Genomic DNA, 14,266 nt, shown 5'->3' with positions numbered 1-14,266 from the left:
CTCTCTTTTCCTTTCCAAGTTTCTGCTTAGCACTTGGGGTGTCCTAGCAGGCTTGCGTCTAGTATAAAAGATGTGGACAAACCCTGGTTTTCAGAGGAGGGCAGAGAAAGAGAAGAGGGTAGGGTGGCTGTGGGGAGCCCCAGCCCTTGTATAATTATATCTTACAGCTGTTAGCGCTTGGTGTGGCAGAGGAGACCCCTTGAACCAAGTTTAGGGAAAGTGCTGACCCCAGCAGCTGTGTCGGCGTGCTCCCAGGGGGATGCACGTGCATCCAGCGATGTGGCCGTGCACCCAGGGAGCGTTTCTCTGGCTTGGGCTGGGCGAGAAATTTCCTCTTGCTTTCCTAAGAGGAAGCTGAAGCAGAGCAAAGAAAAACTTCTAGAGGGCTATGGAATGAGCTGGTCACGTAGCCATCAGCACCCTAGCTGTTCAGCCCAGAAGTCAGAGACATTAATGTTAAATCATGGTGTTGGTGCCAAGATAATGACTCTTTCAGGTCACACTGGCCTATTGTAAACCATTCCTGACCTTGAACAAATATTAATCCTGAGCTCTGACTGCTAACCTACACTCTCTGTGTTAGAGAAAATGATTTAATCTTTGGCTTTCGATGAAAGTAGGTTCCTTTACCAAAAACTTTTCAACATCTTTTTGTCAGAAGTAGGTTCATAATTTGTATTATACTCTCATGGGTATATTAATAATATAATACAACAAAGAGAAATGGCACGTGGTGAAGGTTTTAAATGAAAAATATTTATTATTCAGCAGGCTTTCGAGCAACTTAGGTCATTAGATCAATAAAACATTTAGATTTTGAAACTACTTGCCATTCCCGATGCTGGGCCTCTCTAGAAGCAGCAACTGAGAGGCTGCTGGAGCCTTGTGCTCCCCGGGTAGGTACCGGGGCTGGTGATGGGGTGGCTGGTGTGAGAGCTGAGCTGCACATGTGCCACGTCCTCAGGGGACCAGAGCGCATCTTACCCTCTTGGTTTTGTAAATAAAGTTGTTATCAAAGCGAAGGAAGAGAAACAGAGCTCGGGGTGACTCCGAGCTGGGAGATGGAGGTCAGGGTCACCAGGGCCCATGGTACGTTTCATCTGCCGGGCAGCAGGACCCGATACCGTCTTCACATCCAGCTTGGGGAGGGCACTTCTGCCAGGCTGTGCCCCTTTCCTCGCCGTGCCAGCTGTCTTACATCACCGAGGTATTCTTCCTAGCACGAACTGAACCAGTTTTTCCACCCGAGGAGCAGCAGCATGTAATTAAACCTCCCTCGCCCCTCCTTTGGAGCCTGGCGAGCGGGCGGCTGGGCCCAGTTTTGCAGGAGGGCCCCGGCGAGGCTGAGCCGTGCGCTGCCTACAGCTGCTGCAGTTCAGCCCAGAGGTGGCAGCATTTCACTGGTGGGCAAAGGAGGGCCTGGGATACAGTGGGGACATTCATTTTGCTAAGTGCTTTGGGAGCTTTTCGGCCAAAAGCGGTGTGTAAAATTAAGGTCATAAGGTGTCTGGGATTTTTGAAGAGCCAACGTAACAGTGGCCTTTTATGATCAGGGAGTTTACGGCCAAGAGCTGTCCCGTAAATGAGCAATGCGATTTAGGGCTTTTTATTTTTTTTCCTTTAAAAGTAGGAATGCTCGAGACATTAAAGGTGGTCTGGCAGCTCTTGCTGTAAGACTTCTCTTGGTATTGATCTGTGCGCTGGCTTTGCATCAGCGCGAGAGCACCACCAGGCAAGGGTCAGCCCTGTGCGTTTGACCAGGGTGGTACGGTACGTGTTGTGGGAGAGAGGCAGAAGGGGATCGACTTTGGCTACACAGACTTTGTGAGCTACTTGCGATTAATTAGAAAATAAATGTATGGAATCCATTGTTTATACTTTTGATTTTTGTATTTTGGGGGATGCTGGCACGAAGATGAACTAAGCCCACAGCGGACATAATTCACCGATCAGCTCAGAAGGCAGGTTAATAGTAGTCATGATTGGCTTTTTATTGTGTCGTTGCTCGGATTAGTGCTGGAGTACAGATAGCCCCAGGTCCTTGAGATTATTTAAAGGCCTTCATATTTTCCGTCAACAGCTGTATGGAGTTAAAGGGAAGGAGGCCATGGGATTTCTCTTTCTCAGCTAGTTTATTTGTGAGGTGGTGAGGTTAATGTGGCAATATCCCATGCTTAGTGGAGAGGCTTTTTGGCTTTAAGCATTGTGTGTGCTCCCTTCAGATTTATGATTTTGACCCCAGCCTGGCATTATCACACTGTCAGTGGGAGTGCAGGGCCGGTTTGAACCTCCAGCTCTTGGTGGTAATCTCTCTTAATTAGTTTACAGTTGAAACAATTGTCCGTCTCCTTGCCTTTAAACAAGGGAAGTTTGCTCTGTCAGTGGTTGATTTCCCTGAGGGAGGAAATCCTGAGAGAGGTTATCAGGAAGAAAAAAGCTCGGGCTCCTCTTTCAAAGCGATGCCATGTAGGAAGCATGCATCAATCCTGTTAGTACTGCTTATTATTTCACAATGGCGTGTGAGGAATTACGGGCGCAGACCTTTTTAAGGACTCTCGCAGACCTTTATGCGCTCTCATCCCGAGTCAGGATTTTGGGGAATTATGTGCTAATAAAAGCTAATTTTACACATTAAATTGCATTCTTTGAAATTGCTCTTTTAATTGCCGATCTTTTCCCGACTTCTCAACAGATCTCGCTGAGCCTCCTCATTGTCGACTTTCTGCCAGGGAGCCCTCCGTGCCTCATCATTAGGGCTAAAATCTGCCATCACTTAACATAACACACACAGCTTACAACCGGGAGCAGCCCCCTCCCTTGCATGGGAGCACAGACAATAATAGCCGCTATAGTGGCAGCGCCAATGGGAGTTTTACCATGTATTTTAATGACTCGTGCTTGATTACATTTGCTAGATTGAACTGAAGTTCATTTAGTAATTGGTATGATTCTTCGAGGGCTCACATCTGACATTCCTCGCTCATTAAAGAGCTCCAACAATGGCTGCTGCAACTTTCATCTCTACGGTGACCCTCTCAGATATATATCCAGTCTTTTGCTTTTGATAAACTACCCAACCCAGCATTCATTAACACTTAGCCATCTGCAGCCGGCCCCTCCTCGTACCTTCTCCGTTGCTTTGATGGTATAATTAAAAGCGTTCTGCATTATCTCCTGCAGACTGATAAGTCGAGGTGCGTCAGCTCTCAGCACATGCATTGTTTGTTGTTCGGTTCTTTCTGTATCAGCTGTTCCTTGCAACCGGCTCATTTTTCATACGCTGTAAAGATTAGCTGATGGAGTGGGAGATCAGAGGCATGAGAAGGGAGTATGGCTTTCAATATTAGTAACCAGATGCTCATTTGAAATGGTGATGGAGCTTTGCTGTTATCTGTTAGATTATTTATTTGGCTCCTGTTCTTTTACCTGAAGATAAACTGGTTTGAGCATTAGTCAATGAAAATTAGCATCATCTTTAGTGGCTTGTTATAGATAGAATGCGCTTATCAGTCTGGTTTAGTGTGTCTATGCTCTCCTCGAGTCTGGTTTACAGAAATCACAGCTTTGTTTATGCATGTGCCTAAACTTGCCTGTTTGACCTTTGAAGCTGTGATTATAATATTAATCTATGGGACTATTCTGTTGCAAATCACTTAGGTGGTCTGTATCTCAGAGGATTTTCATTGTGGGACCTCCCTCTTGTCCAGCATGATGTTCCATTATTGTTAGTATATTCTACATTGAAAGCCAACTCAGAGTGGCGTTTCAGTACATCTTGTCTGGCTGTTTTATGTTTTGGGTGGTTTTTTGAGGGGGGGGGAGTGATGGAGCTGCAGCAAGGATAGCACTGTGCTACTGTCTGTCCATTTACACAGATTTTATATAACGTTGTTATAAAGTTGCTTAGCTACAGTGAAACTTAGTACAATACTTGCAGGGAGATACAAACTTCAGCCCACAAATCCTGGGTACCCTGTGGTGTAGCTAAATAGTGTTATTCCAGTTTGCAGGTGGGGAGACTGAATGTGTGAAAGCTGCAAAGACATTGGCAGCAGAACTAGCATTTATTGAGGAGTTGCTGTTTTACACTCCTCTGCTTGATGTCTAGCCCTTGTAGCCTTCCCCTGCCCTGTGTTTAAGGGGGTTTTTGAATAGGGAGAGAAAAAAGTGGCATTCCGGCACTGAAACTGTGTGCCACTTGTCATCTTCAAGTTAAGAATTGTGGTTTTTTTTCCCCTCTCCTTCCTGCATTGCATCATTTCTATTTTTTGTTTGTTTGTTTCTTGCCTTCTTTTATTGGTTTGTTCATCTTACCTGCTTTCTTCCCTGTTTTACTTCTTGTCGTTTCTCTCACTCATTTCAATAAATTAACATACTCAGTTTATAAGTACAAGGGAGCGCTTTTTCTCAGACAAGATATGAAAATTCTCCATCCTGTAAATCCACAAAATGTGGAAATCATCATCAGGATGCAGAGCAGTAGCGAGTCTGCAAATTTCCAAATGCAAGACCTCATTAAAGTCAGTGGATTCTTTTTGCATAAGGAACATTGCTATTTGGGCTGACTTCCACAGGAACATCTGGGCCACTGATAACATCAGTACTGGAGCATTGCTAGGTGAGCTCATGTTTTGTTAATGAAGTAATCTACTGAAAGTGTGTATATCATTCTTTAGTATCACATACTTTACTCCAAAGTGCCATACTACTCTTATAGGAACTTTTCTTTACAAGTGGGACTTTGAGAATGTCTTTCTAGTTGTTAATACGCCTGTCTTGAATTGAGTGACACACTTGAGAAATGCCATCTACATTTATAAAATGTTAAGACTTAAATACTTCAGTAGCTTAATGCATTAATCGAGAATTATGCTGAAAAAAAAAGGCTTATTAGGACACCTGATATTTTTGGTAGCTTAGGTGTTAATAAGGATTCAGTGTGTTAGTACTTGTTAACTAAACATATATATATATCTACTGGCCCAAGTTGTGAGCGATCCCTCTGCTGAGCTGACTAAGTAATAACTGATCTTGATCACAAACATCTGACTTTAGTGTGTCCTGGAATAAGAAAACAAAAGTTGGATGGAAGGCGCTAGTAAGATGCATTCGTTAGCCTTGGGACTGTGAGTCCAGTTACAGATATTTGGAAGCAGTCCAGTGCAGTTGGACTGTTGGTGGGTTCTGTCCCCTTTTTTTTTTAATCTACAAGCTGATTATTCTTGTGGCTTTTCTGTCCTGAGGAATAGTAGAGAGTGTTCAGCCATCCAGAGCAGTCTTAAATGGAGCTACAGGTGTGTGGAAAGGAAGGTAATATTGGCATAAAATATCTCGCTGCTTTGAGACAGGTTACATGAAGGGTTCCACTATCTAAGATCAGAAAATGCATAAAGAGGAGTAATAGATGAGTCTTTCTGCTTTAAAGCTTTGTTCTTAAAATAGTGAAGCTGTTAAAAGACTTCTAAGTTACTGAAATATTAACCTGCCACTGGTCTGAAAGGTAAGACTTCCCTGTTTGCCATTGTTTGGCCAACGATGAGAGGGAGTTTTACTGATCTTTTCCATCTTATTGGGCTAGAGAGGCAAACGCTTTGTAATTGAGCTGTGGAAGTCATTTGTAATGTGTAGCACAGGGAAGACAGCAGACCCCATCTCCTTCTCCTATTTGCCTCCAGGAAGAGCTGGAAAAAATACAGTAGTGTTGTGTTTGCTAGCGGAACATGCACAGCCTTGCATATTAAGGCAGGCACTTAGCCAGAAGCTTTGAATTATTGTACCCTGACATTACCCACTGTAACTTTTAGCACTCTGGGCCCATTACTTTGGCTTCCTGCCCAGTAATGTGCAATTTCCACTTACATAAGAAGATGTAGCAGGAGTAATGACTCCTTGGAGGAGGTATTTTCTTTCGCAGCAAATCAGCCCAGGGCCAGCAGGTGTAAGTTTATAGACACAGTCCAGTAATGGCAGCCTGCACGGTTCTCCTGTCTCCTCTCCTGTCTCTCAATCCAGCAGAAGATGGAAAGGAGCAGATCTGCCTTCGCAAATTTCTCACAGTCTGCTGACTTGATTACAAAGTCAAACTCTTGCAAATAGCCATGCAAAACTAAATGATTTTCCTTTTTTGTCTTCCAGGCACCCTAGAATGCACATCAGAACAGGGCTGATGGATGCCCATCTCTACTGTCTGAAGAAATATGTGGTAGACTTCCTCGTAGAAAACAGGTAAGAAACCAAGCACAACATGAGGTAGCAGCAGGTGTTGGCATTGACATGTGATTCATAACAGAGCTTTTAAAGGAAGATTTGTTTCATTAAATTGGCTGACATACAACAGAAATGTAGAAGAAGACAGTTAAAAAAAAAAACTTTACAATAAAAACAATACCAAGAGTTATGTCTGTTATTCTTTTTAATCTAATAACAGCAAAAGTGAAAGCTAAAAGTTTTGCCTCGTTTCTGCATCTCTTGTTTTCCCAATGTAACTGTGCTTCTTGGCTGCTCATTTCACCAGGGCTCCCCCATTGTTAGGGCTGTGAATACATTTCTGACCTCTGATTTCCCCCACCACAGTCTGTTTTGGCCTTTGGAATCACCTTTTCTCTCCCCCTTCGCATCCACCACCACTGCAGGTGGGCTATCTCTGTAGCATCCTATGTTTTTAGCTTGTGATGTTCCTCTGTCAAAACTCTGAGACCACCCACTGAGAGTAAGAAAAACATCCATTTATGGAAGTGGAGTAGGATCTTAGCTATAATATTTCATGAAATAGACAAAAAAAAAAAAGCCCAACTGTTTATCTTTAAAAAAACAAACAAATGAACAACCCCCCTCACAGTAAGTAGTTCACTTTTGGAATTGATGTCTTGTTCCTAGACTTTTTACAGCTCTCTCATGTATATTACATATATTCAATGCTCACTGAGCTCTCAAGAGTTTTTCTCCCTTTTAAGTAAGATGAAAGATAAAGGGGTTGGGTAAGCGTTGTGTTCGTAGTGCTTTTCTTAGCAGATAAACTGACATGTGAGAAAACATTGTGGGTGGGTGAGCAGGGGGATTTGTGGTAGTCTTGACCATATAGAAACGTGGTGGTGCAGTTGTACGCGTGATTAAAGGAGCTCTTCCAGAATACGGTTCTGTGAGTGAGTTAAAATTAAGTGGAAAATCTGTGTTAACCCCCAGGGCAATTTCTTGCCATGCATAAGAATAAAGCTTATCCGATGCTGTGACTGGCACGTGGGGGCATTGTGCAAGTCCTTTTAGATCCCATTTGTGTACGGGAATGTCTGAAAGGTGAGAAGGCTTCAGAAGCAGCAGGTACTTTAAATCTGGAATGAGCCCTTTATTACCTGTATTTTAAAAAGTTGGTGACGTTTTGGACACTTTGTAGATCCTGTGGTAGCATGAAGCAGTGTTTGTGCATCTGTTTTGTCATAATGTGTTAGAGTTCATTTCTGGAAATCCCAGCCATCTAGTTTTGCTGGGGTTAGACATTTCTTGAATATTAGACATTTCAGACGTTCAGTTCTTTTTTCCTTGGTACCTCATTCTGTTTTGAATTTAGATTATTAGGTCTGTGGGACAAGGATGGTCTTTGTCAGACATGTCACCGTGTATGACACAATGAGGCCTCTAAACATAAGCTGTGGTCATTTCATGTTTCAAGGGTTTATGCCTTGGTAAAATCTTTGGTTTTGTCAGTGGTAGGATTTTACCTTTGTATTAACCAAAGCCAGCAGAGTGAAATTCTGCTCTGCACTCCTCTAGTTGCCCCCAAGTGTGTTTAGAACAAGTCTACTGACTCCTTGCAGGTTTGACCAGGGCTTTTTCTTTTTTTACAGAAATCATTCTCTTGTCTTCACTATTTTCATGAACCTGTGCTTATTTTGCATGAGAGTTCCTTTACAAATACATGATCATAGCAATTAAACAGTGTTTCTAAGATCAGATCACAACATTTGCCTTACCTACCTGACTCATTCTCTTTGGAGAGAATATATACTGCTTATTCTGTGAATTGGGAGAGAGTGGGTTGCTAGTAATGTGCTTAACTGGCAAATCTGGAGAATGGGACTTTTGCCATGATGAATAACTTGGGCTTTCAGGCTTCTGGCACTGGTGGGCACTTGCAGCTTGTTTTTCTTCTGAGGAAGGGGAGGATGGTGCATACCCTGAGATCTTCCCATGTTTGGCAGCAGTATGCCAGGACTTTTGAAAGACTCCGTAGAATATTTTTGCCTCAAAAGTACTGACATTCACATAATTGTTTGGCTTTAGGGATTCTTTTTAATACCTTGTTTTTTAATCTAGAGAGAACCTATGGTAAGACTTAGTCTCTCTGCAGTTTTGCACCAGGACTGGAGAAGCTCAGAAGCCTTGTTTAAGTTGTGCGTGTTTAAAACTAACAGCAGGGACTAAAGCGAACAGTGAAGCTCTTGTATGGTGCCAGGAAGTACTGACACAGTGTACTTCCTCAATATTATAATATTTACATTGTGTTAATATTTTAACAGCGGGGCTTGATGGCAGGCAGAACACCTTTTTTTTTTTTTTATTGTCTATAGCTCAGTGAAGCATTTATATTTTTTTTTCAAATTTTATTTTGACATACAGGAGCAGAAAAGATGTTGCTCAGCAATAAAAACATCAGCTCCTACAACTGGCTATAGCTCACCATTTTGCAGAGGAAAATTATGATTACTTCCAGGTCAAAGAATTGCATGAAAACTGGCTGTGTGGGGGATCTGTTGCTCCTAGTGGGATAAAAGCCCAGTGTAGTCCCAGTTTAGCTGCAGAGATGTGGTTAAAATGGCAACGAGCTCTCCCACGGTGAATGTAGTTTGCATATAGCTGCACCTGTAAGAGTAAATTGATTCCTCCACTTTGATCAGCTTAATATTTGTATTACATGCATGTGAAGTCTGAAATCACTAGCAAATACTATGAAAACAGGGAAAAAATGTGAAATGGCTGAAATTTCATTTTGTCCAAGTATATGAATCTTGGCATTGAATGGATTTGGGACAACTCTGTTATATGAGACCTCTGAAAAAAGGCTCAATTGATAGTTCAGCTCCAAAATGGAGTCATAATAGCAAGGTTTTATCAGCTCGGCCACTGTCTTGCTTTGTGGTACTGGACAAACTCCTCAATTTTATTCTGTGCACTTGTTTCCTCTTCTGGTTGTGATTGCTTGGAGAATAACCTGGTTTTGTTTGGCAACGCTGAGTTCCTAGTTTGGGGGTATTAGGAGAGGTCAAAATACTATTTAGAAGTTGGTTGTTCAGTTCATAGTCCTTTAATGTGTTTTTATGAACTTTTTTTAAAGGACTGAATAGTAGATTCTCCTGCCTGAAGTTTTATTGCACTATAGGAAACCAAACAGCTTCCTGAGTTTTAAAAAGCAAAAATCTGTAGTGCCTTTGAATAGAAGAGGAAATGGTCTGTTTATTAGAACTCCGTCAACTATGTATGTACTGACAGAAATCAAAAATATCACGTCCCTAACGTTGTTTAAACCTGGGGAAATTATTTTTCAGGGGATGAAACTGCTTTTTCTTTCCTTGCCTAGGAGGAACAAAATGCATTTTGGCAGTTAAAACACCCATCTCCGTTTGTCTCTCAGCCCCCTAGTTTAACAGTGAGTCTTAGTGAAATCTTCAAACGTGCGGCAGTCCTACCCTGAGTCTGCCCAAATCAAATGCACGTGGTTCTTGGGGAACAGCAGCAGAAATTATTGCCCCGAGCAGTTTGTTCTTTCCTGCAGCTGGGAGTTACTCCTTCCCTCCTCTCCGCACCCCTGCATCACCAGGGAGGACTGAGCGTCTGGAGGCTCCTTCAGCAGCTCCAGGGCAGCGCCAGGCTGAGCTGCGTGCACCGGAGGCCAGAGGTGTCCCAGCTCTGCTCTGGGACAGGCGGCTTCATCCCTGCATCCCCATGGATCCCTGGCACTGACGGTACCTGCCAGATTCACAAGAGGTCGTGGGCCATTCCCTGCTACCAAACAGATTTATCCCTTCTGAGCAGGGGCTGGGGCCTCAGCGTGAACAAGCAGCAGCTTGTTCGGGCTGAGTTTTCTGCTGGTTATAACTGTCCGTGGGGTTTTTCTCTGAAGGGACCTTTTGGTTTTTCCCCAGGCTCCCCTCTGCATCTGTGAAGTTGGCCTTACTGAGGTTTTCATGCTTTGGCAGTGGTACTGAGTCTGCCAAATTGTAGCCCAGCTTCGCACAGAGCTGCGTGTGTGTTGGGGGGGCGGTTAAAAACCTGATTTCCCTGTATTCGGGCAACAGCTTTTCTCTCTAAACATTTCCCTTTTCAGAATAAAGCAAACCCGAGGTGCTTTCACTCAGCCGTAGGCGCTGTGCTGCGTGGAGCCGGAAAGGCGGACAAGTGCTGGCCGCGTGCTGGCTGCCGGAGCTGCGCTGCCAGCACAGGGCAGTGATAGTTGAAGGTGAACACCTGCACCGCACGATGAACTGTACAATATTGCTTTTCTTTAGAAGATCATTAGGCGGGCCGAGTCAGCAGGCTAGACAGCAGCAGAGGCTGTAGCTGGCTGGGGGCACGGCTCCACCCCACAGCTGGCGGGCCTCACACCCCTGGGGCCCTGGGGTGGCAGCCAGCACAGTAGCCAGTCCCCTTTTTGGCACTCTCCTGAGTGCTAGGTTGGACTCCTGCCTTGTTGCTGCATTCAGGGCAGATGGAAGAAGAGAGTCCTTATTCCTTTTTTTCCTTGTGAATTTCATCTGGAGCGGAGGGCAGGATCTGGGCCTGCGCTTCGAGCCCAGCACAGACATTTCTTTACTACATGCTAACAGTTTGCTTGCTAGCAATCCCTGCAAAGCTGCTAGCAGAAGAGATGTGATCAAAGGGAAATTGTATTGTTGTCTGTGTTCTTTTTTTTCCAGGTTCTTTCTAAAGCTCTAACCTCATGAAATAAGTTACCTGATTTGGGGAGGGAGGGTAAATACAAAGCAACCCCTTCTCCTGCAAAATGTTAACGTGGTAAATTCAAACTTGTTTTGAAAATTTAAATATTGAAGGTGTCTCTCTCTTGTCTATATGTTGAAATGTATATATGTAATATGCATTTATAATACATGTGTACGTGAATTACATTGCACCAACAGTCAGTTGTGCAGGTACAGATGACATCTGTTAGATGTGTGAGGATTTCACCCTGCTCACAGCTGAAACCTGTAGATACGTGAACCCTGCCATTTCCACCTCTCATTGAGGAATACCAGAAAATCAGAAAGCCAGACTGATGCTGCTTAAAACAAGGAAGTATGCGGTCTTACTTAGTAAGTTACTTCCCAGAATCATTGTTATTCAATGCTAAGTTCACAAAGTTAAGTACCCGGCAGTTAGGAAGTGCCACAGCTGAGGCTTCCTGTGCAGCTTTTTGGTTCTTTATGTGCCGCATGTTACGGTACAGTCCCCAGTTACGTGGCTCTGTTCTTTTTCTCTCTCACTATTGCTTCATTTGGCACCTGATGCTCAGTGAATGAGATGCTGTTTAAGATGGTATGTAATTTCTGTAGATCAGATGAAGGCCACCCACCTTTATTGTTGCTCACTGTTAAAACCTTGTTCTGAAGACAGCCTGAATACTTTCCTTTCAGATTCTTGATGCTCCTCACTGACACTAGAATGCTCCGCATGCATGTCATTAACTGTCTTTCAAGCACCCCTATTAGCAAAGTAGTGGTCTGTCTCCATTCTGATGGGGGAAGAAACTAAGGCACACAAATGTTGAAATTCAAAGCATCTTTGTCTTAGGTATGCCACTTTTCAGTCCTTAATACTATACACAGTTCTTAAAATAATGGAAGAATCCTCTCCATCGTGATAGTTGTCGCAAGTTGATGCTGATCAAATCAAAAGTACTTAATCAGTGGCAACCTGCAGAAATTAGATTTGTGTTCCGCATTCAGCAGCATCTGTAAACTCCTCTGACAGAAGGGAATTGGAAAAAAAAAAATTGTTCTTCTGGCATCATTCATTTACCTTAAATATTAGCGGTTCTCTTCTTCTCTCGCAGCCCTCTGCCTTGTGTATTTAACACACATGTTCTGACAAATGAGGCAGTCATTCTTCTGCCTCATTACACAGCCTCGATTCATCCCCAGGGTATAGTCCATCTTTACATCGGGTGAAGAAGAGATCGAGACTGGGGAGAGAGGAAAAGTAGGTGAATGTGCTTTTGAAGGATTGTGTCAAAATGTGTACGCATGAGGTGTTATTTTACTTATACAGCCTTAATTAGGTCTGGCTTTTCTTAATTTGAGTGCTCAAACTGTTACCCTGATGCTCATTTAGAATTGTGTGGATGTGTGTATGTATAAATATATATTAAATCTAAGAGTGTCATTCAAATTCAGTGAGGCTACTGTGACTCCTGCTAATGGAGTAGCTGTTATCAGCACAGATTTATCACCTGCTAGGTCAGCCAGCAGAACGAGATGTGATGCTCTGAACTTCAAAGAATATCCAGCTCAGCCTTTGTAACCTTGGCCTGGAGCGTACTCTGTTACTCCGTGGAGTAGTGCATAAGCAGCCCAATTACCTTTCAGGAAGAGACAGAGAATGGAGCATGCCCAACATAGGACTGAAAAAAATGTAGCTGCAAAACAGATCTTTTCCAAGCATGTGCAAACAGTGGTTTTTCAGACTTAGTTTGATGTAGTATGGGCACTTTTTATGTTTACAAATGTAACGCCCTGATGAAAAAAATGACTGTGTGCCAAATTGCAAGCATGAAAATGCAAGAGCTTTTCAGCAGAGCAGTTGAAATATTTTTAACATGGACAAAACAAAGTATTTTTCCATAATTTTGTTCTTGGAAATAGCTGAGACATTTTTTGATGAAGCTATCCAAAAAAAATCAGCTTGAGGCAAACACCTGGCATGGGTAATTTCAGCCAAAACAGTTAAACTTTGGCAAAGTTTATAAACAGATGAAAACAGAAACTTACAATAGGAAATGCTGGGCAATTTATCTATAGGCACCCTGGTTATGCTACCTCTGAAAGCTATCCATTTTTTTTGAAAAGCAGATGCCATTTTGTGTTTGCTCAGATGTTACGGCATCTCCAATTTGCACAAGGGTAGCAGCTGCATTTTCTAAACTAAGGAGATATTTGAACTTCATCTCAAAAGTCTCTCTATATTATATATATTAGCAAATAGGGGATTTTAGCTCACATCTTCCTCTTATACATTAGACCGCTTCACATGCTTTTGTGGTGTCCTTTCCCTTTTTTCCTCTCACTCCATTCTAAGAGCAAGGTAAAAATTGTATGATGTAATATATTAATGTATTTTGCAAATCACCATTTTGTCCTGAATCAAGTACTTTTGAATTGCTGGGTGTAGAAAAAGCCACTGTTTCCAGCGCAGGGTCACCTGGGACTTGGGCAGCTCTGTTTTGTGGCCAGAAGGATTGATGAAGGAATGATGTGCGGTGCTGGAAAGGCAAGAATGACAAACAGCAGCCCTGCGGTCACTTTGAAAGGCCTGAGTAAGCATTTGCAGTGCCTCGTCCTGGGAATGCTGAATGCTAACACTTCACCTGCCGCCTGGGAATCCACTTTTCCCTGGGGAGCCTTCCCTGGGGGTGCAGCTGGAGGAGGCTGAGCTGGAGGTAAGGCACCAGGGCGGCTCTTCTGCAGCTCTCCCAGCGCAGAGAGCTGCCTGCCAGCGTTTGCTGGTAGAGGAACTCTTCTCTGAACTGAGCAAAGTCGCAGTAGACTTTATAGCCAAAGTCGGTATGATTTGTTTGCAAAGTTAAACACTGCTTTTTCTGAACTGCTGAAATAAATAAGAGCAAATCGTGTGAGGTCATAGAGCTCTGCCTTTCCAAGCTGCTTCAGCTGCGCTCCCAGAGCAGCTTCACTTCTCAGCTCCCCCCGACCCTGTCCAGAAAGCCTCCGCTGGGCCAGCCCGGGGAGAGGAAGGTTTGTTGCCTCTGTGCTCCGTGTTCTGAAATCGGCGGCTGGGAGGAGAGCTGCAGTGCAGCCACCCTTCTTTTCCCCGATAAATGACGGGGCAGTCTGGGGAAGGCAGAGGGTCTCTGCAAACTGGAGGTGCGAGTGACTTGTGCTGAAGCTCCTGCTTGGCCGGCTGCATGCTGTGCTGTACACAAAGGCCCCCGCAGGTTTATATTAAGGTGCTGCCCAGACTAAACCAGTGCATTTTTTTCTTTTTCCCCCTCTAAATGCCTTTTTATCATTCAGGCTGTCACCTGTGTTTCCTGGCAAAGGCT

The 14,266-nt window shown here is 43.6% G+C and overlaps 1 protein-coding gene across 2 annotated transcripts in view; it reads left to right on the top strand.

Moving 5' to 3' along the window:
• The window catches only part of EIF2B3 (eukaryotic translation initiation factor 2B subunit gamma), a 96,571-nt gene that overhangs the window by 42,956 nt on the left and 39,349 nt on the right, over nucleotides 1-14,266 (top strand). For both annotated transcript variants that reach the window (XM_048059023.2, XM_048059024.2), the window contains exon 6: nucleotides 6,136-6,225. In XM_048059023.2, the coding sequence (XP_047914980.1) occupies nucleotides 6,136-6,225 (90 nt within the window). The remainder of the gene's footprint in view (nucleotides 1-6,135; nucleotides 6,226-14,266) is intronic.

The sequence above is a fragment of the Anser cygnoides genome, chromosome 8, assembly GCF_040182565.1.
Source record: "Anser cygnoides isolate HZ-2024a breed goose chromosome 8, Taihu_goose_T2T_genome, whole genome shotgun sequence".
Lineage (NCBI taxonomy): Eukaryota > Metazoa > Chordata > Aves > Anseriformes > Anatidae > Anser > Anser cygnoides.
This window is presented reverse-complemented; position numbering and strand designations above follow the sequence as displayed.